General features: G+C 45.7%; 1 protein-coding gene and 1 long non-coding RNA gene across 3 annotated transcripts in view; one reads left to right on the top strand and one right to left on the bottom strand.

Moving 5' to 3' along the window:
- Nucleotides 1–1,134: 1,134 nt before the first annotated feature.
- LOC118232757 lies at nt 1,135–10,943 on the bottom strand. Its single transcript, XR_004766388.1, has 3 exons — nt 10,855–10,943; nt 1,838–1,952; nt 1,135–1,503 (listed from the first exon to the last, which is right to left on the bottom strand). It is a non-coding gene; the product is annotated as an uncharacterized LOC118232757 (long non-coding RNA).
- Nucleotides 10,944–15,177: 4,234 nt separating this feature from the next.
- The window catches only part of si:dkey-181m9.8 (E3 ubiquitin-protein ligase RNF31), a 19,011-nt gene continuing 7,426 nt past the window's right edge, over nt 15,178–26,762 (top strand). The window contains exons 1-11 of one of the 2 annotated variants that reach the window (XM_035427830.1): nt 15,178–15,419; nt 17,483–17,573; nt 18,372–18,437; nt 18,717–18,883; nt 19,812–19,938; nt 20,298–20,346; nt 20,710–20,804; nt 22,657–22,821; nt 23,620–23,733; nt 24,179–24,499; nt 26,634–26,731. In XM_035427830.1, coding sequence (XP_035283721.1) covers nt 15,375–15,419; nt 17,483–17,573; nt 18,372–18,437; nt 18,717–18,883; nt 19,812–19,938; nt 20,298–20,346; nt 20,710–20,804; nt 22,657–22,821; nt 23,620–23,733; nt 24,179–24,499; nt 26,634–26,731 — 1,338 coding nt within the window. In that variant the 5' untranslated portion in view covers nt 15,178–15,374. The remainder of the gene's footprint in view (nt 15,420–17,482; nt 17,574–18,371; nt 18,438–18,716; nt 18,884–19,811; nt 19,939–20,297; nt 20,347–20,709; nt 20,805–22,656; nt 22,822–23,619; nt 23,734–24,178; nt 24,500–26,633; nt 26,732–26,762) is intronic. The other variant, XM_035427831.1, reaches the window with a different exon arrangement.

The following is a 26,762-nucleotide window of genomic DNA, read 5'->3' as shown; positions in this document are numbered from 1 at the left end:
CTGTTTCGCTTGAACTTGGATGCGAGTCCAGCTAGTTTTGAACCAGCGATCTCTCGGTTTGAGCCGCTGAGTTTGCACGCGTGTTGGCGATTGCTGCTGCACACAAAATGTATACGCACTCCACTGACAACGCGTACCTACACGCACGCCTATTTATCTATCAAACTGCAAAGTGTGGTGTGTTGCATTTGCTACAGCTCGCCAAAGTGCACGTGTACACGCTTACACGCACTTTAGCCGTAGCAGGTACGTGGTGAAGGTACCCTGCGTTAGTTGCGCTGGCACGGAATACGCCCCATGCACACACACGCTATTTTAGTCCTGCTAACTCGCAGTTTAGGTAGTAAATGTATAATTCGTCCAGGTGCGTAGAACACTTGCGCACCTGCGCTTCCCGAACACGTCTCCTGTCTGTTCTGGCCCCACAATGGTGGAATGACCTCCCCATGGAGGTCAGAACAGCTGAGACACTGACCCACTTCAAGCGACAACTGAAGACTCACCTCTTCAGGCTGCACCTCTCCCCATCCCTCCCTACCTCCCTGTAATCTCTAAATTGACTTAAAAGCTTAGGGTTGTAACTCGGTAGCTGTTTCTTAGTTGACTTAGTTAATGCCCTCGTGTCTTAACTACTGCTTGTATTTTTTGCATAGACTGCGTTGTTGCTGTTCTTGTTTGTGTTAGTGCTAATCAGATTAACCTACATGGTCCAAGTTAAACTATGCCGTTGTTCCCTGCACTTGGACCGGTACTTCTCTCTAGGGTTTTCGACACACTTGTTCCTAGCTATGGTTATACACTTTGTTGTACGTCGCTCTGGATAAGAGCGTCTGCCAAATGCCTGTAATGTAATGTAATGCACACACACACACGTACACACCACACACACATACACACACACACACACACACACAAACACGCACATTTTCTCACCCACACACACGCAGTAATACACAGCAATGTCACTAGGTTTTATTTCCCTCAGCTCTCTTCATTAAATTAGTCGTATCCCATTAACCACAACAATAATTTCCTTCAACCATTTTATCCCGTAGACAATTTGTCCAGCTGTGCGACACCTTGAGAACGGACATATTTATTTCTCATGTTCCATCTTAGAGATTAGGTATTTTGTGTATTTGCTCTTGATTGCCTCCGGCTCTTGCAGAAACTGAGATGCTCGACGGACGGCACTTTTCAAGAAAGGGGAAAAGAGCAGAGCGCAGAACTACGAGTCACTAAAGAAGCGAGGTTTTTTTTTTGTCTTTTTTTTTGGGCCTGGGTGAAGACTTCGGGGGATAAGGCGGCTCATTGGAATGGCTCTGGCGTGGGTTTCAAAGTCACCGGGGGAGTCCAGCGCAGCGCTAAAATCCCCCGAACGACCGCCGGGTCACGAGGGGTGAGGTGGCCGGGGGGAGAGAGTCGCTGAGTCAGCGGAGACGAAGAACAGATTTATCCAATTAACAAAGAGCTCAGAGGGCCCTTATACGCTGAGGCTGTGGTCTGAGAGGGAGAGAGAGAGAGGGGGGAAGAGGGAGAGGGAGAGGGAGAGAGAGAGAGATGGTGCTACTTACGTGGAAAGAAGGGAAATGCATTTCACAAATTACTTCTGCATAGATATCGTGCTCAAGTGAGAGACTGGCAAGAAGGGATTTATAGTATAAATGAATAAATAAATAAATAAATAAATAAATAAATAAATAAATAAATAAATAAATAAATAAAATATAAATACAAAAAATGGAATAAATTTCTCCAAGGTGGGTGGTCAGGACCCGGAGTCGTTGCAGATGCAGCTAGACTCATCCACCCGGATCAGAGAGGGAAAGTTGCTCACCAGAGTCACCAGAGGCTGCTTGGCTGGAGCGCAGAAGAGTTCCGGAAGGTTCTGAACCACGGCTGACGTCTGCATCTCTGCACGGCCAGCCGCTGAAAAGGACCTGACTCACGCTCTAGGCAACAGTCAGAAACAAGCAGTCATGGTCTAAGACGTCAGCTTTTTAATTTAATATTACATTTTATATATATATATATTTTTTTTTTTTTTTTTTTTGTGTATTTGACAGGGATGTGCACATTAATAACATTTCTGTAAATGTTTCGCCAGGGGAGTCTGTTGTCCCTGAGAAACCCACACAAACACTAGAAGAACATGTGAACTCCACCCAGAGAGGATCCAGGCCTGCTGGTACTCAAACCCAGAACTTTCACCTTGCAGGGAAACAGTGCTAACCGCTGTACCGCCATGCTGCTTTATTGTTCATATGTACTGTGATTGTACCGACCCCACAGGTATGGAATCCCCATGAGTTTCTTTGCTTGACTACTTCGACTCCCACGATCTCAGTAAAAAAAAAACAAGTAAAGTAGGTGTGCATATTATTGAATGCTTGTAGAAGTTGAGAACAGAATGAAATGGCTGTACATCCAAAGGATTCTTCACATTTTCCCCTATCGCAGGTAGTCCAAATGGGGGTCTGTGCTGTTGATGAATGTTATTCAATAATTGGAGGGCATGCCACAGCTTAATTTAGGATACAATTTAATGGCAATTGTTTAATAACCATTGTTCTCTAGCTAAATATGTTCATTCGTAAACCCTGTGAAGTCTCACAAAAAAAAAAACCTGACACATTTGTAATTAGTAAAGGAAAAGAAAGTACCTTAAGAAGGCCGAAGCCAACTGTCAAAAACACAAAGGCACAAACAGTAGGCCTACAGCATGAAGTAGGACCCACTTAAAAATTTGAATTCGTTACGAAGGCTAAGCCTCTGCCTGAGCCCGGCATTTGTTTGAAGCGGCTTGCGAATCGAGAGAATAATATCTGATTATTTTTTTATGTGATACTTGGAAGGAAATCATTCAGACCCAGTCAGAAACCCCACTGAGTATTTCAACAGGAAGTTGATCGACTTTAAACAGCAGCAGAAAACCAAGGAAGGGATGGCGTCTGAGCGCACCTCAGAGGACACTGATGTTGTATGATGCCACAGCACATTTGCAAAATTAAAAAATTAGGCACCTACTGTTGGTGAATCTGTGGTCCCTGACCGCTGCTGCTGTGGACATTTGTGAAATTTTGTTTGGAGAAGATCAGGCAAAGTTCGGAAAAGTTTCCAGGAGAATTTTGGAATTGTCAATTCACAAGGGGGCACAGCTAATTGAAAGACTGAAAACTGGTACAGCAAATACATCACAAGTTCGTGAATCGGTTAATGTGGGAAATCAAGTCTGACTTCCAGGTTTTATTCATTATGTTTGGGAAAGTAAAGTTGTTGGAAGTTTTGTTGTTGTTGTCGTTGTTTTTGTTGTTTTTAGTTTGCCAAAAAAGAACAGCGGAGGCGATTATTTTCGAAAGCACTCAGATCGAAAGTTCTCCCGTGAACTGCGTTGGTCTCCGCACAGACAAAGGTAATGACTGTTTTAGAAGGGTTGTATTATGAAAATTAAGCTTTTTCGCACTCAACATTGTGTCGACACGTTGTGCTTCGCGCAGAGAGGCACTCGCGTGAAAATAGCTATGCCCGGATTTGAACGAAGCACTGCTCTCGGTTGTTAAAAATGTGAGCGTTAAAGAAGGGCCTTTCAGCACTTTTGTTTTTCGGCTCTGTGCGCTGAAATGGGTGCTGATCGACCAAAGGGCCGCTTTCTCATTTGGGAGGTACGCTGGGCTCCCCCGCGGCTCCGTCTCACTGCGTGCGTTTGATTTCTGCCCGATCAGCATTCTCAGCCTCGGCCAGACACTTCCAGGGACGCGGCGCGGCATGCTAAACGCGCGCGCAGACGCATCCGACGAGCTGAGACAAGCTCGAACAACAGCGACACGGGGGCCGGGGGGGGGGGGGGGCCGCGTGGCAACATCGTCGAAGAAGGACGAGCGGGGGGGGAAAAAGGTCAGCCGCCGGGATGGAAGGAACGAGGGAGTGGGAAGAGGAGTGGAGCGACGGCAATGTTCTCCCGCGTAACGGACTTCGGTGAGCGGGAGGCCGGCGGCAGCGGACATCGCTCAGACGGTCTGCGCCCGCGTCACTGAGCCCGCCGTTCACGTCTGCGAGCGCCGCGGCGAAATGGAGAACGAGCCAAAAAACAAAAAATCTGACAGGAGCCGGTGTCTCACGGGTCCATTTTTGAATGGAACAGATCCAACAGAAACATGTCCCTCGTTTGAAATGTGTCAGAGGAGGGCGAACTCTTAAGGATTAATCTCAGTAATGATAGGTTTTTTTTTTTTTTTTTTTTTTTTTTTTAGTCAGACTTCCGGAGCTGTGGACGTGACAGGACATCATTCTGGGTGGACCGCGCTATTTCGGCCTTGTGCTCTGAGCTCACACGAAAAAAAAAAAATCGTGAAAGTTATTTTATCATCTGCCACCGCGTATTTATGTGACGCTGGATTTTCGATCAATAGAAACAATGTACAGAGCAAAGCTTGAGGTGAAAGACGAGATGAGAGTGTGTCTGTCAAAGACCTGTCCCCAGGATTAATGACCTGAGCAAGAGTCCCATCACAAAGGTGGGGCTATGCCAGTGCACACAAGCTATTGAGTGAGCTTTAAATGCTTGCTTTGATTTGTAAAACAGTTCTACAAATAGAATTTAAAAAACACAATGCAATAATAATAATAATAATCATAGCAACAATAAAAAAGTAACATTAAGACTGTTTTTGCAAAGCTAAATGAAACATGCTAAGAAGCCCGCTGTGGCATTTCCTGACATTTGATGAAAGATTTGATTTGGATAAAATGTCAAGGGGGGCACTTCAGCCAAACAATTTGTGTTGAATGGGGGAGTCTGCTGACAAAAAAAAAAAAAAAAATGTCTGGAATTTTCTCCTATTGTATCGTACAATGGCAGCAATTTCTAGGTCATAAATTGCCGGGCCAGGCTTTTAGAATTGCATCCACTTTGCTTTTTCTCCGCCGTGTTCTAGAACGGCAATCTTTTTCTCGCCGCGTCTCGAGTGCGAAAGTCTGAATGCCGGGCCCTGTAGGATTTCCGAATGAATCCTTCTCTGCCCTGAAGGTCAACAGTCGTGCGTCCACTCGTGAGCGCCTCTCTCAGACGTTTGGCCCTTGATCAGAAAGGGGCCTCTGCCATCCCGGGGACCTCATTCGTGTTCCTGATTTAGCCTTTGTTATACCCCCCCCCCCCCCCCCCCCCCGCTCGACACTTCATAATTGGCCCGAAAGGTCAGCGCGATGAGAAATCTACTGCACGCACCGCTGAGACGTCAAACCCGCTTTCAGACGGGGTTCGGCCGGTCGTGGTCTCCGGCCACAGGTTAAGGAAATCACGAGTATCCCGGCAGGAAATCACGAGTATCCCGGCGGGAAATCACGAGTATCCCGGCAGGAAATCACGAGTATCCCAGCGGGAAATCACGAGTATCCAGGCAGGAAATCACGAGTATCCAGGCAGGAAATCACGAGTATCCCAGCGGGAAATCACGAGTATCCCGGCAGGAAATCACGAGTATCCCGGCGGGAAATCACGAGTATCCCAGCAGGAAATCACGAGTATCCCAGCAGGAAATCACGAGTATCCCGGCGGGAAATCACGAGTATCCCAGCGGGAAATCACGAGTATCCCGACAGGACTGAGGCTCGGAACGGCAGTGCGTGGACAGGGCTCAGACACGGCTGTAGAAAGAACAAAAAAAAACGAACGCTCGTAAATTGTGTTTTTAAAAGGCATGTCCCATACATGGCTCTTTGACCCACCATAAAAAACCTCTACTGTGAATGAGCAACCGACACGCCCTGCGCTCACGGACATGCCAGTGGCTGCTGTGCAACAAACGTTGCGGCAGCGTTAGTTACACATTGCGGCAGCGTTAGCTTTATGTTACGGTAGCATTAGCGTTAACGTTGCAGCAGCATTAATGATACGTTGCGGCAGCGTTAGCTGTATGTTGCGGCAGCATTAGCGAAGCCTTGTGAGAATGATGGCCAACGAAGTCTCAGAAATGGCTCCTGATGGTGGTTGCTCAGGTAACTGTCAAAACAATGACATCCTTAGATAAATTTCCCTGGATAAGCCTGTCTACTACATTCACTGGTTTTCATTTTTTTGTTGTTTTTTTTTAGGGATTTAGCACGTGAACTGTCATAAGTAAGGCAGTGAGCATATAACATACAGCGGAAAGCTACAGACTAACAGTGTTGGCTCATTCTTCAGGCCTGACACACAGCAGTTCACGTCAGGCCCTAACACAAAATAGAACACTGCTGGCTATTAGAAAAAAACACCTGTGATATGTCACCAGTGCTAAACGGGGGAACCGGCTCTCCGCTGGTGTTTTATGGTCGTATGAATTGATTTTTTTCTGTGCTTTCATCCTGGGGAAACATCTGTGACCCCCCCCCCCCCCTCCTAAAAGGGGCTGGGGACAATAGCAACGTCACTCACTGTGAGCGAGGGTTTGGGCCACACTTGCCCGCTGAAGATATTGCAGCTGAGATGGTTTCTCCTCCTTCTCCTCCTCCTCCTCCTCCTCCTCTTCTGGCTTTTTGTCCAGCCGTGCTGAATGCGTATAAAGGGCATTACTGAAAAGTGTCATGGTAGGCGCTAATTATGGGCTGGAGAGCTATTCACAGCTAAACACACAGCGGCGGAGTGAGTGGAGTGTGCGGGAGGAACACCGGATCGAGGTTTAATGGAAACGTCCATATTTGGTTGGCTAACAGAATAAGAACTCTGACAATGAGTCGGAGCAAACTGAATGGCGCATCGCAGCGTATCGTAAATCGATTTGAGGCCTAGCGATTAACAGTTCTGCGGGTAAAAATGTGAATCAACGTATGAATCGCTCTGCCACTTTGTGAAACCAGCGAGCGAGGAACCAGGTGAGTAGAGGCCAATCTAGACATTTTGAATTGCCGTCTATAACCATATAAACATGAGCTTATGCATATACCTCAATGTGTGAGGAGGAGAAGTGCAGGTTGAATGGATTGCATTGACTGAAATCAAATAGTGTTTCTAAGACCGATTGACTCATTTGCAAGTGAATGTTATTTTTTCTGGACCGAAGGGTCAGTTTTTTTTTGTTTTTTTTCAGTTGTGTATAACATGTTATCGTTTTCATAACTTTTGACTGTTTTTTTGCAGTGTCTACTCTGAAGGACAGTCATCACCAAAGGTCTGTAGCTGCACTGAGAAAGGGTCTAGGGTATAGACAGACATTGCCTGCATATCACAGATATGCCTTTTTCATGGTTATTTTATAATATACATTCAAGGTGAAAATCCGGCGTAGTGTGCCTCTAACATGTGGCCTTGAGACCATGAAAAACTAAAATGAGCAGTCCTTTCCAGACAAACCTTAAGAGTGACTGAGAGGTGCCGTGGGGTTTGTGGAAGCTGGATGTTCTCCAGGACTGTCTGTACCGCTCCAGAAAATGGGGTACAGCCATGGTCGGGAGACACCCTCTGGCTTTCATTTAAGTGTCCCAAATCACCATGGATCTCCTTGCGCTCCATGAAGCACCCTGGAGCATCCTCAATGGGGGTGATCATTAGCCGATGACAAACCCAATTAAGGTCTGTGGAAAGCAGAGTGAATCTGACAGGCTTGCTTTGTCCTTTTGCCAGATCCAATAGCCCAACTTCATCAACACAACCCCCTCCACCCCCCACCCCCCCAACACACGCACACACACATGACACACACAACAAACACACGCTCTATCTCTAGCTTTCAAATGCCACCGAGACAATTGAGTAGGTCACTTAAAGCTGGAGAAGAATTCAGTTGATCGATTGGGGTCTATGACAGCGACGATGGACGTGATTCAGTGCGAGAACGGATGGCACCATGTTTGCTTTGGATCGTCAAACAACATGCAAAAGGTTCCAGAGAGCTTTGAATTTACGGCGTCTTGAGTGAGCTGTGGTTTTTTTTTTTTTTCTCCAAACTTTAAAAAAAAAATAAAATGAGCGAATCTCTTTTATCCCTCAAAGGATTATATCTCTTCCTTGAAGTGGTTCCAGGGCATGGAACCTGTTTCACCCGGGTGAAGTTCACGCTTTGAACTGGAGCCGCGTGATATATGAACGACAAGCTGTTTATTTACAAGTGTAACTGAACTGAAAGGACAAGATAAAGATGAGAGAAGAGGAAATAGGTAGAAAGAAAATGAAACAGCCTTTTTGAGTCTGGTCACTAAATCTGTTTTTTTTCCACCCCATAAGATTTGGGATCAATTTTATGGTGGGTAAACATTTCCAAGATTAGCATTTGGGGTCAGACAGTAAAAGGAGTGATCTGTGATCTACTGTTAGGCCTTTACAAAGCAGCACTGTACCAGAATGCCTGTGTTCAGCTTGACTTAGTTCATCTCCAAAGCCTGCTCTTCAAACGGGATCTGTCATTTGTGGTTAGGAAGCTGGGTCGAAGGTCGTGGCACCTTTGTGGTAAAAATTCACTTCTGGTTGACCCGGTTGAATTTCACTGCTGACCTCTGTGTTGTGGCGGCGTGTTGTGTGTCTGAAACGAGCTGCTCTAGTCCCAAGGTGAACTCCAGCCCTCGAGCGCAGGAGCATCGAGCTCTCGAGGCATGCCTGCACGCTCACGTACACCGCTGCGTTTCATCTGTGCTGTCAAGCAATCCTTTTTACACGCCGCCATGGGCCACATAACCCAGAGGCCCCAACTCTGAGCGCGTGTGTGTGTGTGTGTGTGAGTATGTGTGTGTATGTGTGCATACGCGTGTGTGTATGTGAGTGAGTGAGTGAGTGAGTGTGTGCGTGTGTGTGTGGGAGTATGTGTGTGTGTACATGTGTGTATGTGACTGAGTGAGTGAGTGAGTGAGTGAGTGAGTGAGTGTGTACATGTGTGTATGTGTCTGAGTGAGTGAGTAAGTGAGAGAGTGAGTAAATGAGTGAGTGTGTGCGTGTGTGTGTGTACATGTGTGTATGTGACTGAGTGAGTGTGTGTGTGAGTGTGTGAGTGAGTGAGTGAGTAAATGAGTGAGTGTATGTGTGTATGTGTGTGTGGGAGTAGGTGTGTGAATGTGCGTGTGTGCAGTGTGTGGGTGTATATATGTGAGTGTGCGTGGTGTATGTGTGTATGTATATGAGTGTGTGTGTGTGTAGCTTGAGTCTTCAGTACTGAACTGAAGACATTTTAAAAATATCATCTCTTTAAATGTGGTAATGTTTCTTTAATGTCAGATGAAGAAATCCATAAACCTCTGAAACAGGCTTTTCACACCGAACCCTCCACCCTTTTAAGCCAGATGGGGTTCTGATACGGCCCCACATCAAACTGCAGCCTCTTTAATAGGTTGAATTGCTTGGATTAGAGACTGCATCAGCTGTGTTGCCCCAACCTTACACGCTAATTGAAAAGCACCCCTAAAACCTGCAGGACCGGCAGATACACCCTGTGTGAACCCCCCCGCCTGTTTCGCACGGGACGGGACCTCGCCCCTCCTGAGGCCCCCTGCCGCCTCGGCGTTCCCACGGCGTTCCCACAGCGACAGTCACCCTCGGTCTCCGATCAACCCGTCGCACAGCAGTCTGAGCACTCCTGGCGTTCCGCTTAGGCTACGCAACAGCTGGACCTCGGCCAGCCTGCCGCTCACAAAACTGCACTTCAACATGTGCGTCCTTGAGGGGTGGTAGAGCTGCGGTGTGCGTGTGTGTTTGTGTGTGTGTGTGTGTGTGTGGTGGTGTGGGGGGGGGGGGGTCGGGGGAGTGCTAAATGTGCAGCTGGGCATATCCACTCCGGGGCTATTGAGGGTGGGTGAGGAGGAGTGGAGTGGAGTGGGTGGGGGGGGTGGGTGGCGGTTGGGGGAATTTCCCTGGTGCGGTGGGAAAGCGGTGAAGTGAGTCTCCATTGTGTGGAAGTAGGTCAGTGGCTCAATAAGGCCCCTGGACTCAGGGGCAGTCAGGGGGGGACCGCGGCCCAGATGGAGAGGCTCCGCGGCGGCCCCTCGGCTCCGCCCTTCCCCGCTCTCCCCGAGCCGCTCGTTTCGCGCGCTCCGCACACACGCCCCGCCGTACGTGGTAAAAAAAACCGAGAGCAAGAAGCCGCAAATAAATATCAAAGAGCGCCACCCGGAGCCCTCTGAAGCCGGCGGGCGGGATTCGGCTGAACGCGCTCCGGCTACAGGATCCCGGCTGTCGAACACATCCGAACACATCCCCCCCGCGCATCCGCCCGTATTCCCACATAGCTTAGCCTGGCGCCTCATTAAAAGCCGGGCAGGTTGTTGCATTTCGAGAGCCTGCTTATCCCCGGGCCTGCCTGTTCGGCATTCACAAAAAGCCCCTTTTTTTTGCCGTCTCTGACAAAAGTAAAGCGTTACGGTTTAGTCCACAGTCTGGGTTTTTTTTTTTTTTAAATCTCGTTTCGCCGACGCTGGCGTCTCTCGCTTGCGCGTCCGCTGCGCGACGGGCGTCCCAGGCTAACGCGAAGCGTCCTCGCGGCGTTGCTGCCGCGTAATGCTACGAACGCCGACACAACATTGCGCTGACATTGTGAGGACATTTTGTGTTCGCTGGACTCGGTTTGCCGGCGGTGAGAAAGTGGAACCCCCCGCAGCGTTAGTTCGGGGGGCCCCTGATCGCTGCTCCGAAGCACGTTGAGCCTTGGCTGCGCTCCCCCGCCCGGAGAGGAGAGGCGCGGGACGCGCTGCCAGCTCTACCTGGTCGCCGGTGTCACCTTCACAGCATAATCGCACTCAGCGGGGGCTGTAGATATTGTCATCAGCAGAAATAAGCTTTTCTCCTACGCACTGGTTCGTTTAAACCCCGCCCCCCCCCCCCCCCCCCTCCACTTCCCCTGCCACTCCCCAGTCGCCTTTTATGACAGTCTGAAAACAACATTAGTCTCACCGCCTTACCTCACCGGCACCCTCCTCTCTCAGTCACTCACTCCATCTTCTCTCTACTAGAGGCCCCCATCTTGACACACACACACACACACACACACGTAGACGGGCACACACGCACGCACAAACACACACGCATGCACACAAACACACACGTGCGCACGCACACACATACGCACACACCAACAAGCATGCACACACACACACACACACGCACACACACACACACGCACACCTGCATACACACACACAAGCACACACATACATGCACACACACACAAGCACGCACATACACGCACACACACACGTACGCGCACGCACGCACACACACAAGCTATCTGTCACCTTGGTTTGGAAATTGAACTTAAACGACAAAGAAAAAAATACCATTGCCTCATATAAGTGCACTGGGAGCCTGAATGAGACGGTGCCATGGGTAATAAACTTAATATATGCCTACTCATATTTACATTGTCGTGACCATTATGATTCAGGAGCAAGTTGAGACTTAGCATAGAGAAGCGTAAGATTGTCAGTGTAACAATGACCCCTAGTGTTCAGAGTGTGTTACTGCATGAACTCAGTGGCTCAATAGTAAAATAAAGTCCGAGGTGGCCATCGGGGTGTTAGAGCCATAATGAAAGCGGGGAAATAAATGATCACGTCATTGATAATAAGACGAATTAAAATGAGACGGATTACTGCGCCGCGGAAACGCTGAGTATAAATGGGACGTCGCTGTACCCTACAGTCTTGCTGGAAACACAAATTATCCACTGTGTGTAGCGCAATCATATATTGAATTTTATATTGAACATTAAATAAACTTTGTTCCCAGGGACAATTGATCTGATTTTAATGAAGGTAATAACATGCCTCCTGTTTTCAGATGCAGTCCCACAGTGACACCAGAATTGCAAATAAAAGAGGACCAGCGATTAAATTAACTGAACTTTAATCAAAGGCTAAATTTGAACTAAATTATGTTATCCAACAAATCTTGATTTTAAAAAATTCCACATTTTCTAAATTCTGTTTGAACTCTGGTTGCCGTTGTTCCTTAATTGGTTGCGTACATTTTTTAAGCTTTTGAAAGACCCAAGAAATGTATATAATGTATATGTCCTGATAATAGTAATACATCTCAATATCAGTGATTTCCACCTCCTAAAATTTCACTGCCCCTAGGGTAAAATGAGGAATGTCAAAGGGGTGGCAAAGTCTGTATGCCAACCCCCCCCCCCCCCCCCCCTCCCCACTTTTGGACCAGACCTGGGGGGTGGAGTCTGCGCCCTGACTGCAGATGATAGAGGGAGCGCTATGCGGAGGAGAGGAGATGAATAGAACACTCTGGAAAAATTAAGAAGGGGATTCATCACGCCCGCACAGAGGCAGAAAGGAGCTCCAGGACTTGGGAGTGGGGGAGGGTGCGGGGGCTAGAACATGATGAATTAGGTGGAGGTGTAGGTGGAACTTAGAGATATGGGTGACAGAGGTGGCACATAGATATCTAGCTTCCTTTATGTTCCACACAATTCGTTTTGCACTTCCTGTGAAAACTGTTCTTTTGCCAGCTGCGCAGGCACATTTTTAATCAGGTGGGCTCCATTTCATGGACTGTATGCGGGGGATTATGCAATTGCCTTTGGCAGACATCTTGCTCCTGAGAAACTGCATTGGCTGCAAAGGTCAGCAATGGTACACATTTTGCCTTTCATTTCAACATGTTTCTGTTTCCTGGACTTTATCTCCCATTCTTGCACTGTCCTAAAGCTGTCCGGAGGAGCTAATCCTCAGATATGTTACAAAGCATTTTGTGCGAATGGGGAGAAAATATCATCCTGCATGGATATTTCATTTTTTGATAAAGATAATAGCTTGTGTAAAAAAACAAAATAATAATTGGTTTGCTTATGGATTACATTTTTGTTCCTCCTCCTGGAAAATGTTTATCTTAAAGCCTCTGTGTGTTTGAGGCAACATAAAATCAGATCTGCAAAAAGCGAAATTTAAAAAAGTCATTTATCATCACTGAAAAAAAAACAGCTTTGGTAGCTTTGTTTTTTCCAAGACTTGAGACTTGATTACAGTCTATTTCTCTCGGTTGACAGATGTTTGTTTCTTCTCTCACTTTTGCTTGCCAAATGACTCCCCGGAGAATACTTTGTGGGATACCGCAGGGTCACATACCCATCAGTGATGCAGCTTGGCACGTCAGTTAAGAGACAGAGTCAGTTAAAATCTTCCCAGGCAAACTCCGACTCAGCCCTCTAAAAACACCATGAGGGCGACACCCTCTGCCAAGAATGTCAAAAATGCCCAAGGATTTCTTTAATTGATGTTTAATACAGATGAGGGGAAAAAGTACTCCGTGAGAAGACATGCCATCAAACACACCAGCAGGGGAGATGACCATGGCACTGAACGTGTGAATATTATTGTCAGTAAGGCTTCCTAAAACTAGTCATAGCATCGCAGAAAAACTGCCAGTTGGGGGTGATTTTTTAATAAGAACGTGCATGCTTAAATGTCACCATGAGATGATTTTGCCCAGCCACGCAACATTTATCTTGCAATGAACTTAATCCAGCAGCTTGCCTTCTCTAGTTATTGTCTAAGAACATTTATATGTTCAGCTGACACAATTAGCATCCTATAATTAAATCAGTGATGATCACATCGATATGCAATGCGAGTTCACAGTACCCTAGCAAGCACTGTAGGCTCAGAGGCTTAAATGTCCTCCAATCGAAGGAAATGCTGTGCTGAATCATTTTTATATAATATTTAATATATTTATGAAAAACGTTTGCGTTGAACAAACAGACAACTGTATAATTTCAAAATGAAAGTAATACTGGACACTGCCGTTGTACCCTTGAGCAAGGTACTTAACCAGAATTGCTTCAGTATATATCCAGCTGTATAAATGGATACAATGTAAAATGCTACGTAAAAGTTGTGTAAGTCGCTCTGGATAAGAGCGTCTGCTAAATGCCTGTAATGTAATGATACTGAAAGTATTGAAGCTTTCCAGCTGCTCTTACTGTAATTGTATATGGGCGTTATTTTAAGAAGCAATGGGCCTCATTCACAAAACGTGTATGATCACATTTCATCGTACAACGTGTCTAAGGATGTTTCCAAGAACATTTCGGCATTCATCTTTTTTTTTTTTTCTTATTTGAATTTGTTCAAGGTTGTTTCCTGTTATGCTAATCACATGAACACGATTGCACATAAAATTTACAAACAGTCAGCATTCATTATCTCATACACTCATATGCTCACAATCAAAGGTCAGTACATGTGTCACGATTCCCATTTTGGTTTTCCATAGGAGATTTTTAAAGAACACAAGCAAGAATAATTTAATAAAAGTTTTGTGAATGAGGCCCAATGTTTTGATTTTTTGAAAAGTGTCTTTGGGTGAGTGATGATGAAGTAGGGTCCCATGGACTGAAGAACTCTCCACCGCTGTCAAGTGCTCTGATTGGGCTGTGCTGGGACTCGACTAGCTCTTCATAGGATTCGTTTGATTGAGATATTAACTGAACAGTCATCAGATTTTTATTTGTATTATTTACCTTGACAGGTAACTTTGAGAGAGGAATTTGGTTCCAGGAGAATTTACTGAACAATCAAGTAAGATTCATTTAGAAAACAATCCGACCTATTTCAGAGAAACAACAGTGATAAAACCAGCTCACATTCAATATCATTTTTTTGAAATTGCTGTTCATCATCTAATGCTGTCAACTGGAAATGTCACGACTCATTTCATGCATTTGAGGATTTTTGCTTCCAAACCTCATTTATACTACAGTGTGTGTGTGTATATATATATATATATATATATATATCAAGAGTGTTTTGAAATACTATATGGAGGGAAGTAAGTATGTCAGTTTTCTTTCATTTGCTCCAAACAACATGGCAAAATGATGTACGTGCCCCTAATTAACACGTTAAGTAATCAAAATGTGAAATTCTATAAATAAACAATACACAACCTAGTATTACCCCTCTGTGGCTTTATCACCCAAACTTGTCACTGATTATGCTGACTTCTTGAGTATTGAAAAGGCGATTTACATTTTCCATTTATGAGCAATATTTCGCCTGAGCAGAAATAAACTTATTTTCTTATTTCGTAGTGTGTTGAAAGAAGCATAGTAGTTTGTTTTTGGGAATATGTCTTTCCAGAATGCGGATATTGACGCGTTGGTTTTCATGTTGGCCGTATACAGTTCTGTGGGCCGCGCAACCTAACGATTGGAGCGTGCTTGGCAAATAGGCTACGTTTTCCAGTAACTTGTTTGGGGATTACGGATAAACATGGCAACCCTGCGGCAGACAACACCGAAACTTCTTGTCGGCTGATACTGAATGCCACGCCTATGCTTCGATCACACACAAACATCATAGCGGGCTATTACGCTGATAGCTAAAAATGGCTAGCATAGCAGTCAGTAATGTACAGTTTAGTGGTCTATGATGTCTCCGGGTGTTAAATTTATAATCTTGAGAGAATGTCGCGGGTAAATGCAGACCAGGAACATGCAGCTCTGACTGAGGTATGGAGTACATAGATAGCAAATTCCACTGTATAAACGCTCGCTGGTATTAGCCATATCACCGCTAGCTGATATTAGGTGTCCATGTTACTGTTTATTTTGCAGTACTTTATCGAGCGTTTGTCAAGTATAGTGATATTGCGGAGGGCCAGAGTTGCAAATGAACTGTCACGCATGTCGTCCATGGAATTGGACAGAAAGCCAAGTCAGGCACATGCTAGTCATCTAATCTAGCAAAGCTAGCTACCTGTCGTCTAAATTACGCAATAGGTCGTGTGAACAAGAGTGGATTTTTACAGAAAACCAGTTAATTAAAACTGACTAGGTATGACGACTATTAAGCGAAGTCTTAACTAAGATTGAGTCAGTTTTGTAACGTGCCTGCTAATTTGTAGGTAACTCGCTAACAACAGTGACAACACTCAACAGTCTAGCTAGATAAAATAACAGTTCGTAATTTCCCGGTAGACTTTACCGAGCAGGCTTTGCTAGCTAGGTGGCTGGCTTTATCAACAACTATTTTTGCTAACGTTAGCTATATTTCACATGCAACGGATTGTCCGAGTTTTAGTTGGTAACTTCGTACAGTTTGCCACGTAAAGCAAATTTAATTAACTTGCTAATCGTCGTAAGAAGCGACGAATGTTCACAACCACAATGTTATAAGCAAGCTCGCTTAGCTAGTACGTTAAGTTTATGTTTTAGGAATGGTTTGTTGGCCGTAAATGCTTGGCTAACTAATGCTACTTAACTAGGCTAGGTAGTTGTGTCCCATTTGCCTGTTGTTTTTAAAACTGCAGTCCCGGCGGGGGGGGGCCCTATGTGTGATGATTTTCGTTTTAACCACAATTGCAGTTACAGAATTTTTAACAAGCAGTTATTTTATCTTAATTGCGCTGTCCATGTTTTGTGGGATTATTTACTCTCTTAAACCACATTATGTTACAAACAATGCATTGTGCTATATTACATTACCTCAAAAAAGTTATAAGTAAATAAATAAATAAAATAACTGATTCAATTAAAGGCTTAGGCGAATAGGCTCCTAATTGGTGAAATTGTGGACACATGGCCGTTAAAACGAACCATTTGGTAGATAATGAAGAGTGTATTCGAAGACAAAGAAAATGATAACGAGTCAACTCTGCATATTAATATCACAATGTTTTTTTTTTTTTTTTAATTAACTGATCAAATTAAGGACTGAGGTGAATCAATAGGCTTCTTATTGATTTGTAAATAACAACGAGCCAAACCTGCATTGTGTTAATCTAAGACAGTGCAGGTTTTGCTATTTATCATTTCAAATCATTTTAAAGATTTGATTTGATCATTTGCAAAGCAATGTGCAATGTAGCACAATGTGGATATGCTATTTATGACATAATGTGGCATAGGAGGGTTAATAATCCCTCAAAACACAAAAAGCGTAATTAAGCAAAATTAACAGCTTGTTAAAATTCTTGGATAGCAAATGTGGTTGGAACGAAAATCGGAATACACAGGGGTGTCCCCTGGACCGAATTTGAGAGCTGCAATTTGAAGCGCACTCAAAATCGTTCATTAATCAATGCTTTCGTTAATTTGTCAAGTAGAGTAGAAGCACTCCGTTCTGGAACTTTCAATGAACATAAGGGTTGCTTATTATCTAGCAAGGTAACATTGCATGTCGGTTGTATAATGTATCGCTTCAATGGTTTTATTTGTTAAACTTGAACTAAAGTCATTAGACCATGCCTGTGTATACTGGAATTCTGGTTGGCTCATTGGAAAACATTGTCCCTGAACTCAGGCAGAACCGAGCTCACCCCAAAGTCACAGGGACGCGTTTTTGTCCTGGTGTGAACCAAAAATAAGCCCCATGCAATCCATTATGTGGGGCCAAAATCTGAACGATTTACAAATTATGCAAATCATTCGCGCTGGAAAAAAAATAAAATCACCCTGGTTATCTGTGCATGCATGCACAGGTTTTGTGATTACACCACAGTTTGCAGAGACAGCATGCCCGGCCGGTTTTACGTTACAGTGTGACCGTATCTCTGTGTTTCTCTTGCTTGCAGTGCGGATATGTCCACCCCACAGAGGCACTGAATGATGTCAGGGCTGTGACCGCAGTTTTCAGGGACCTGGACCTGTATGTGGACTTCTACTGTGAGTACACAGCGAGGGCTCCAGTGCAGACCAGAGCATATAGGCTATAGTTTCCGTAGTTTTTAGATTTCTACGTGTTCACCCATGGTGACACACCGTTCAGCTTACTCATGATAGTAATATGAGTATTATTATTTCGGGCGGCAGTGTAGTATAATGGCTAAGGAGCTGGTCTTGCAACCTAAAATCACAGGATCAGTTCCCAGGTGGGACACTGCTTTGCTGTTCTCTTAAGCAAGGTACTTAACCTGCATTGCTTCTGTGTATCTCCAGCTGTATAAATGGATGCAGTGTAAATGCTATGTAAAAAGTTGCACTGGATAACTGGATAAGAGTGTGCTAGATGCCTGTAATGTAGTAATGATTACAGTTCTTACACAGGGGTCCACAACCTCGGTCCCGGAGGGCCGAACTGCGTGCTGTTTTGTATTCCTACCAGTTACCTTAGTTCTAGTTTTGTGACAGCCCTGTAAACCTTGCTGGGTTTACTCCTGTACTTGAGCACGGTGAAATATTTTAGCCATACTTGCAGTCTATGGCTGTAGCTAGTGCATGGACAAATGTTAGATATGAAACAGTTAAAAGCAGAAGTTCACACGAAGTCTTGAAAAGCTGACTTAACATTTTGTGGACCACAAACCAGACCTGGACCTGGCGATCACTGTACGAACACAGCTGCAAATAGCTGTGTGACTTTTAATAGCATTGCCACCGCTAATATTATTCTGTGACTAAGCATTGGACTACTTACAAAAGGTTTACTAAAATAAAATGTATATGTGTACACTTTTTTTGTAGGCTACAGCGATGGAAACAAAAAGAAGCTGGTGAATTTGGCCGGCACCATTCCCATTTGGTATGAAGGTAAATGTCAGACTGGTAGAGTACTGCGTCATTTGTTCTGCAGATGCCCTAAACGTGTGAGATTTAAAGGTTTAGTGTATCATACATCAGAGAAGTGTATCATGTTCAGAAGTTCTAACTCTACTGCCATCGACTGATGGTGTTCTAATGTAATGTTGAGTGCAAGCATGGCCAAGCATTACAGTACTGAACAATGTTAGTTCTGTGCCTTAAAATATTGCCTGTGTGTGTGTGTGTGTGTGTGTGTGTGTGTGTGTATGTGTGTTTTGGAAACCCCAGGTAATGTGTACGACATCCCAATATGCATTTGGCTTCACGACACGCACCCTCAGAGTCCCCCCAAGTGCTCTTTGCGGCCCTCGGTCGCCATGGTGATCAACCCCAAGTGCAGCTGCGTGGACGCGAGGGGCCACGTTCACCTGCCGATCCTCAGCGCCTGGCAGCCGGTGAGCCGCCGCTGCCCGCGATCCCTCCAGAGCTAACGCGGAACGTTCTCACAGTGTTGCCTGAACGTTTGCTCAATGTTGCAACGTCGTCGCTGCGTGGCGGCAACTCTGTGAGAACGTTTTGTGCCAGCTTGGACGCCTTTGTCTTCCTTCACTGTCATTTTAATGTGTTGCTCCGTCATGCGGTGTGCTGTCAATGTCAAACTCTGGCTGAACACTCAGACTGAGTGCGCTAAGGCTAATCAAAAATGTTCAGCAGAGTCTTACTGTATTAGTAGATGCCCTTATCCAGAGCAACTCACGTGGTGATGCTGTTTGATTTTCTTCTCGCGATTAGCCGTTTGTACGGTTGGATGTTTTGAGACGTAATTCACGTTCTGAACCTCAAACCCCAAAGGGTAGTTATTTAAGGAATTATCTTCATGTCTGGGACTCAGACCAGCAGAGGACGTGTTGCAATTCTGACCACATTGCAGTGCATGTGACGTCTCAGGAAGTCACATGACCTAGAAACGTGTGAGGTTGTTCCCTAAATAAATAAGTGTTAAAAGCACAGAGCACTACATTATTTTTGGCAACCAAATTTTGCTCACCTAACCCTGTACCTGGAGATCTACCATCCTGTAGTTTTTCACTCAAACCCTGAAAAAAAGCGCACCTCATTCAACAACTAGAGATCTGGTTGAGCAGCTAACTAGTAGAATCAGGTGTGCCCAATTAGGTTTGGAGTGAAAACCTACAGGATGGTAGATATCCAGGAACAGGGTTGGGCAGCCCAGCTCTAGCTGTTGAATGAGGTGTGTTGTGTTAGGGTTGGAGTGAAAACCTTCAGGACAGTAGATCTCCTGGAACGGGGCTGTCTTCAGTGATAAATTTTGTTGTTACCATGGAAATACATGTATTTTCTGCCTCTGATTTTCATTGCCAGGGACAGTCCAACCTTTCTACTGTGTTGAAGGAGATGAGTGCAGCCTTTCAGCGGGAGACCCCCCTGTTTGCCATGTGCCCACAGACCCCACCCCCTGCCCAGCACCCGCAGTCTCCTTTCCTACCAGGTGAGGACAGTGGTCTGATATGCACACTCGGCATTCAACACCAGTGCATTCGCTAGCCCTGAACATACAGTTCAGAAATGCCACAGTCTGGGCCTGTGCTTTGCTAGTGTGTAGCCCCTTGGATTCTGAGGTATATGCGCAAGGAAACATTCCCACTGATAATGTGCTATCTGGAATGCGCAAAGGGGAATGAACTTTACTGGAGTTTCAGGCAGCCACTGTCACAGATACGGAATTGTGTTTGAAATTCAGTGCCGTCTTTAACGGCCAGAGTCAGTCGAGTGGACCTGTTGTGGTGTTTGATTTGTGCGCTTGATGTGGACGCGCTGATGATCGAGGCATTTGTCTGTTCCGCCTAGGCCACCACAACCCTGCGCAGTCTCTCAACCGCTACTTCCCCAGTCCCAGGTAAGTCCATCACCACATGGTGTAACCCCCCCCCCCCCACCCCCCCCGAGATGGTGCAGGATGCCAGTGCGGTCTCCGTGCTGTTTACCCACAGACCCACTCCCCTCCCTGACTGATTTGAGCCAGCCTCAGGCTTGGAGCTGTTTCATTTCCTCCCGCAGAGCAGTGCTAAAGTATGATGCAGACGTTCAGGATACGGAGGATCTTCTCTGTACCTCTGACTGCGTCGCGGTGTGTGAAGCGTGCGGGGAAACGCAGCCGTCGATTTAGCCGCAGGACGCGGTACGCGTCCGACCCCGCGTCTGCTTGCGTTTGGCGTGTGAGCTCAGCTTGAACGGCGCCTGTGCTTTTTGTCCCTCCCAGCCAGCCGTACCCGCGGAGCCCCTCTGCTCAGCACGTGTTAGCCGCCAGTTCCACGGCCTCCCCCGTTTCCTCTCTGCAGGGAGCCGGCGATAACAGTGAGTGTTCTTCTTCTGATTTCAACTACTATCCTGAATCACCTGATTTCTGCCACTATCCTGAATCACCTGATTTCTGCCACTATCCTGAATCACCTGATTTCTTCCACTATCCTGAATCACCTGATTTCTGCCACTATCCTGAATCACCTGATTTCTGCCACTATCCTGAATCACCTGATTTCTGCCACTATCCTGAATCACCTGATTTCTACTACTGACATGAATGGCCTGATTTCAACTAATACCCTGAATGAATTGATTACTACTACTGCTGCCCTGAACGACCTGGTTTCTACTGCTACCTTGAATGACCGTCATGACTCTCGTTGGCCAGTTGTACTATGTTTGAATTACGTCTAAGAGGGGGTGTGTTACTTTCAGTTACTTTAATATTTAAGAAGCCTGTGCACCCCGTGATCTAAGGTTTATAGCTGCAGGAGGCAACTTCCTCAACCGGTGCAATGTTGTGAAAAATATTTTGAAAATCGTAACACTTGTCGGCCCTGCCCACAGAGAAAGAGACACACTTTGATCGGTTCATGTCTTGAACAACTTTGTGCTGAATACAAAAATACCTACTGCAGCTTTAAATAGTCTTTCGCCAGCAGTGCTGCAGTGGAACTGCAGTTGTCAGCGTGCAGGCAAGGTCTGTGCAGAGGGGCCTGTGTTCACACACTTTCAGTGAGGAATACGAATATCAGTTAATGAAGAGTTGTTGTTTTTTTATCTTGGTTTTTAAGGTCTTTTAAGTTCTCCTTTTTTTTTACTTCTTTAATGTCGCTGTGTTTAGTGTTGGTTTTTGAACGCGATCGGGGGCAGGGACGCCCCTGCATTTAGGTACCTGGCGAGACTGCCCTTTTACGCGAAGGTTTCCAGTCTGACTGCCCAGCGTGCGGTCCGTGCGCGTGTGTGTGAGACCGCAGTGCAGGCCCTCCAGGGGGGGCGCGTGGGTCTGAGGTCTGCTCTTTGGCGCCGTGACGCGCGCCGCGGTCGCTAATGGAACCCCGACCGCGCGCCGCCCGCCCGGCCGCGCATTAGCGGCTCCTTCGCTCGATCGGATGCGTGCGCGGTCGCCGGGACCGTGACCGATATGTCCACGCGGCTCAGTGGGGGGGGGGGGGGGGGGGCGGTGGGCTGGTGGGTGGTGAGGGCTACAGAGAGAAAAGGTGCGGGTGTTTGGGGACACGCCAGTCTGGACACACACGCGCCCGTACCTACCTACACACACACACGCACACACACATGTTTTGCTCTCCCCACTCCACAGAATATGCAAGCAATGAGAACTGGACATTCCAAGTGTGTAGAAAAAATGAATATTATAAAATAAAAAATGACTTCACAATAATGTTTTATTTGTTGTAAAAAGATGTTATGAAAAGATGAATATGTGAGATATTTTACTTTAAATATTCCTTACTTAGATTGTGAGTGGAAAACATAATGTTGCCGTTTAGATAGTAATGTAGTCTATCGGTGTGGAGATGTGTTTGTTCAGTATTTGGTGTAATGGAAATTATGAATGCGTTTTGTTTTTTTGCCTGTGGGGCAGGTGTAGGCCTAGGTGTACCGGTCTTTCGGTGATGTCATGAAACTCTGTCAGAACTCCTTATCAGCATGATGTCAGCAAACTGAAGGAGAAACAGGACAGTCGGGATTACAGGAAACGCATGCACACACACACGCACACAGACACACACACACGCGCGCAGGCGCACACAGACACGCGCGCACAGGCCCACACACACATTTTTTCAGCATTCCGTTTGCCCAGTTGGCCGCTTCCCCAGGAAAGGCAGAGTCACTTTCGCTTTCGAATTCCCTGCTCAATTTTGTTATTGCGTTCCAGCCCCGCCCACTGCCGCCGCCACCAAACTCAGCCACCCGGATCCCAGCACTGAACGGAGGGTGCGGAGGTCCTACACGGAGGAGCTGCTGGATTTGGGGATCACTTTCGAGGCTCCGAGCAGTCGGGCCTTTCCCCCCACCAACCCCTTCGCCCAGACACCCCCAGGTAAGACCTGCCGACGGCTCTCCCTTTCTGCTTGCGACCCACTGGAGGTGCTGGCGTTAAAAATCCACGTCTAGTCTAGTCAGGACAAACACAATTAGCTTGTGCGAATTTGTAATTACATTACATTACAGACATTTAGCAGACACTCTTATCCAGAGCGACTTACACAACTTTTACATAGCATTTTTTACATTGTATCCATTTATACAGCTAGATATATACTGAAGCAATTTCGGTTAAGTACCTTGCTCAAGGGTACAACGGCAGTGTCCTACCCGGGAATCGAACCTGCGACCTTTCGGTTACAAGCCCAGTTCCTTACCCACTGTGCTACACTCCGTAATGTTATAATTTAATAGTAAACATCAGGTAGATAATGTATGTCAGTATGAATTTGATTACGTAGAACTTCTTAGCAAGGAAAGTATATGCGGGAGAGGGTCAGACAGCAGGCGTAGAGGGATTCATGTTGAAAAGATCAAATGCTAATTTTCCATGCACATTTTTAAAATTGTTTTCTGGTCACATGTATATTGTTATGAGGGCTTCAGTGGGCATTATGTTTTTAAAAAGTTGTTTCACCAAAATACAGTATTTAAGTGATTTGAGATATTATTATGCCCCTAAATTATTTTTCCAGTTCCGTAAATCAAGTCATCAATCAGTCTTCTCGTTTTTCAATAATAAACTTGTTTGCATGTTTATTTTTAGTGCTACTATCTTCTCATTTTTCAATAATAAACTTGTTTGCATGTTTATTTTTAGTGCTACTATCCTTAGAAACTTTTTATTCCCCAGCTACAGTCCCAGGTGTCACTTCCTCAAACACTGTGGACATAGAAAACATCTTCACGAACCTGCAGCTTCAGAGAATCACTAACGAACTCAACGAACTCAACTCTAATAACAAAGGTGAGTCTTTAATCTTTTAATTATGAGACGTACGACAACACGAGACATGGCATTTCCCCAGTTTTATAAAAAAAAAAACTGAGTTATTTTAACAGCCTTGCTTGTTGTGAAGCACGGCGTCATGAATTGAATTGGAAAAAGATGGTTGGTGTTAAATGTCGCCAGTAGGGGGAGCACTGTGTCTCCTTACTGTTTTGGCTAGAATGTGACGTGCCTTGTTTTGCATGTATTGTACCTTGACAAATTTTTCCACTCAGTTAAAGGAGTTAATAATGCCTTGGGTTTAGTTAAATCATTTTCCACTTTTTTTTTTTTTTTGGGGGGGGGGGGGGGGGGGGGGGGGGTGTTGAAATAATCTGGTGCAAATTTTTTTTTTTTCTTTCTTTGACTGAAGGGAAGTTTATATAAAGAGTACCTTAAAAGGAAACGCCTACGTGCTTTACAGACCTCTTGCAGCGGAAAATTGATTTCAGCTCCACAGAGGCGGCGCAAATGCCAAACGCGAGTGGGCTGAGCGACGGCGGCCCCCGCCCTCCGGAAGGCGCCCCCGGCCGCGTGCAGGACAGCGCGGGGGGCGGGGGCCCGGTGGACGACGGTCAGGTCGTCGTGGTGACCCAGCTTCCTTGGGGGACCCCCCCCGGCACGATGAGGAACAAACTGACCCTTTACTTCCAGCGTCGGCGCCACGGGGGGGGCGAGGTCCTGCGCGTGCTCTACCCCGCCCCAGAACCCGACCGGGCCTGCGTCGTCTTCCGCGACCCCAGAGGTACCGGAGTGCAGAACCGGCCAATCGGGGGAGGAGAGCAGCCCTTATTCTGCCAATCAGGACACGAGAACAGCCATTATTCTGCCAATCAGAACAGGAGAACAGCCCTTACTCATGAATAAAGCATTCATGGTTCCAGAGATTCATTCTCAAATCACCCTCTATAAAATGCTTTATGAAATAATTTCAAATGTTAATACTTTTTGGGAGTGGAAATATCTTTTTTTGTTTTTCTTTTTTGTCCAAAATCTCACTTAATTCATTTTCTTTGTGATCTCTGTTAAATGAGAATGACCCTCACATAATAAGTGGCGTTGTTCACTTATTATTTATTTTTATTTATTGAGTTATTTATTTTTTAAGAACAGTGCATTCTGTCACTGATTTGTATCTATATCGTGTGCAAGCTTGTATTTGTTGGTGGTGGTTTTTTTTATGTTTTTATTTTTTTTTCCGCTTTGGTTTTAATTGAGGATTTTTGCTACGGAGAGAGTAATTGTGGTCATCTTGGTGTCCTGCAGTATCTCAAAGTTCTGTGACTGGAGGCCTCGGGACAAAGCTGAGGCTTCGTTGCGGCTAACGTTAGTCCAGACTTTCACACGGGAACTGGATAAGGAAGGGTGTCCTGGAAACTGACTGTTTGTCATATTTCTGTGTGCAGCCGGGGTACCCTTATTCGTCCTTCGTCCGTGTGATTTCAGCGATTCAAATTTTTTAGTAGCTTTCTGATCGGTGAACGGTGTCAGAGTGTGGTGCAGGGCTACAAGAAAAGCCTGTATACACAGAGACTGAACACTCCTGTGTTAAGTCATTGATTCATTGAGCCGATTAAGGTTCTGGTGTGTTGATTAACGAGTGCTTTGAGAAAGTCCTGCATCGACCTGTTGGCGCTGGCGGAAGTCTGGAAGGACTACCCTCGCTGATCGCTGATCTTGTAGTAAACGGTCTCATTTTTTAATTGGGTGCAACGTAGGAACATGATGTACCTTCTACATTAACGTCTGGGACAGCAATATATTTTTTCTTGATTTGGCTGCGTACTCGATTTTAGTTCGGGTAATCCAACAATTCGCACGTAGTTAAAGTGCGGATTCCCAGCTATACACTACGCTTTCACCATGGAGAAACCACAGCACTTTCTTACTGGACCCTCCTTGCACATAGGTTCCTGAAGATACTTTATCTTTCTTTAAAGTCAAAATTATAACACATTCTATTAATATTTTTGAATCGGTTGCAAAAAGAAGTCTATGATTCCAAGGTATGGTGAACACCATATCTAAACAAGATCTCTCGCTATCGATAGGCAACTCAACTGGCTTCACTATTTCACTATTTCATTAATGGACGTTAGCTAAGTAGCTAGTTAGCAATCAGTAAGCCTTTAGCACGTCATTCAAGGTTAGCTACTTATTACTAGCCATTGAGCTGTAATCTAGAAACTCATTCGTTAGCAGGAAAACTTGCAACTGTTGTAACCAAAATACTGTAGACTATTAATATACTCACTAGCTAGCTTCCTACAACATGAACACCATTTCACATCATCAATTGCGCTGTTTTTCTGTCCTTCAAAATGATCGTACATGTGTTACTAGTCGTTTAAGATTAATACCGCCATTGTCTGCACGGCTCCACCACTCATGCACGTTTCAACCATGGATTTATACCGCCACCTGCTGTACACCGCCACTCATAACGATGGGGAGTCAGCGAGCAAGCCGGTCACTCCAGTAAGAGACATTCCCTGGCTCGCTGGCACTCAGGGTCCGGCAAAAATATGTTTTTGTCCGGAACGTTATGGAGGTCATGTAGGAGGGCACAATTATTATGTTTTTGGTATGTTAACCAACTCTCTCTATGAGTATGACCATCTTGATGTCCTTCAATCTCTCGAGAGCAGCTTTCTCTCTGATCTGGGTGGATGAGTCCAGCTATGTCTGCAATGACTCTGGGTCCTGGCCACCCAGCTTGGAGCTATTTATTAATTAATTAATTTTTTTTTAACCATAAATCCCTTCTTGCCAGTCTCTCACTTGAGTATGATATATGTACAGAAATAATTTGGAAATGTATTTCCCTACTTTCCGTGTAAGTGGCACCATCTCTCTCTCTCCCCCCCCCCCCGCCCCAGATGCTGAGCGGGTCCTGTCCCAAACGGGCCATGTCATCACTGTGAACGAGCAGCAGTTCCCTGTGCAGGTGCAGAGGGTGGAGCGCACTCTCGCTCAGGTGAGTTCTGAAGCTCTGTCCTGAGGGGAGG

This window comes from Anguilla anguilla, chromosome 8, assembly GCF_013347855.1.
Source record: "Anguilla anguilla isolate fAngAng1 chromosome 8, fAngAng1.pri, whole genome shotgun sequence".
In the NCBI taxonomy this organism is placed as follows: domain Eukaryota; kingdom Metazoa; phylum Chordata; class Actinopteri; order Anguilliformes; family Anguillidae; genus Anguilla; species Anguilla anguilla.
The sequence above is the reverse complement of the archived record's forward strand: the minus strand, read 5'-3'. Positions and strand labels throughout refer to the sequence as shown.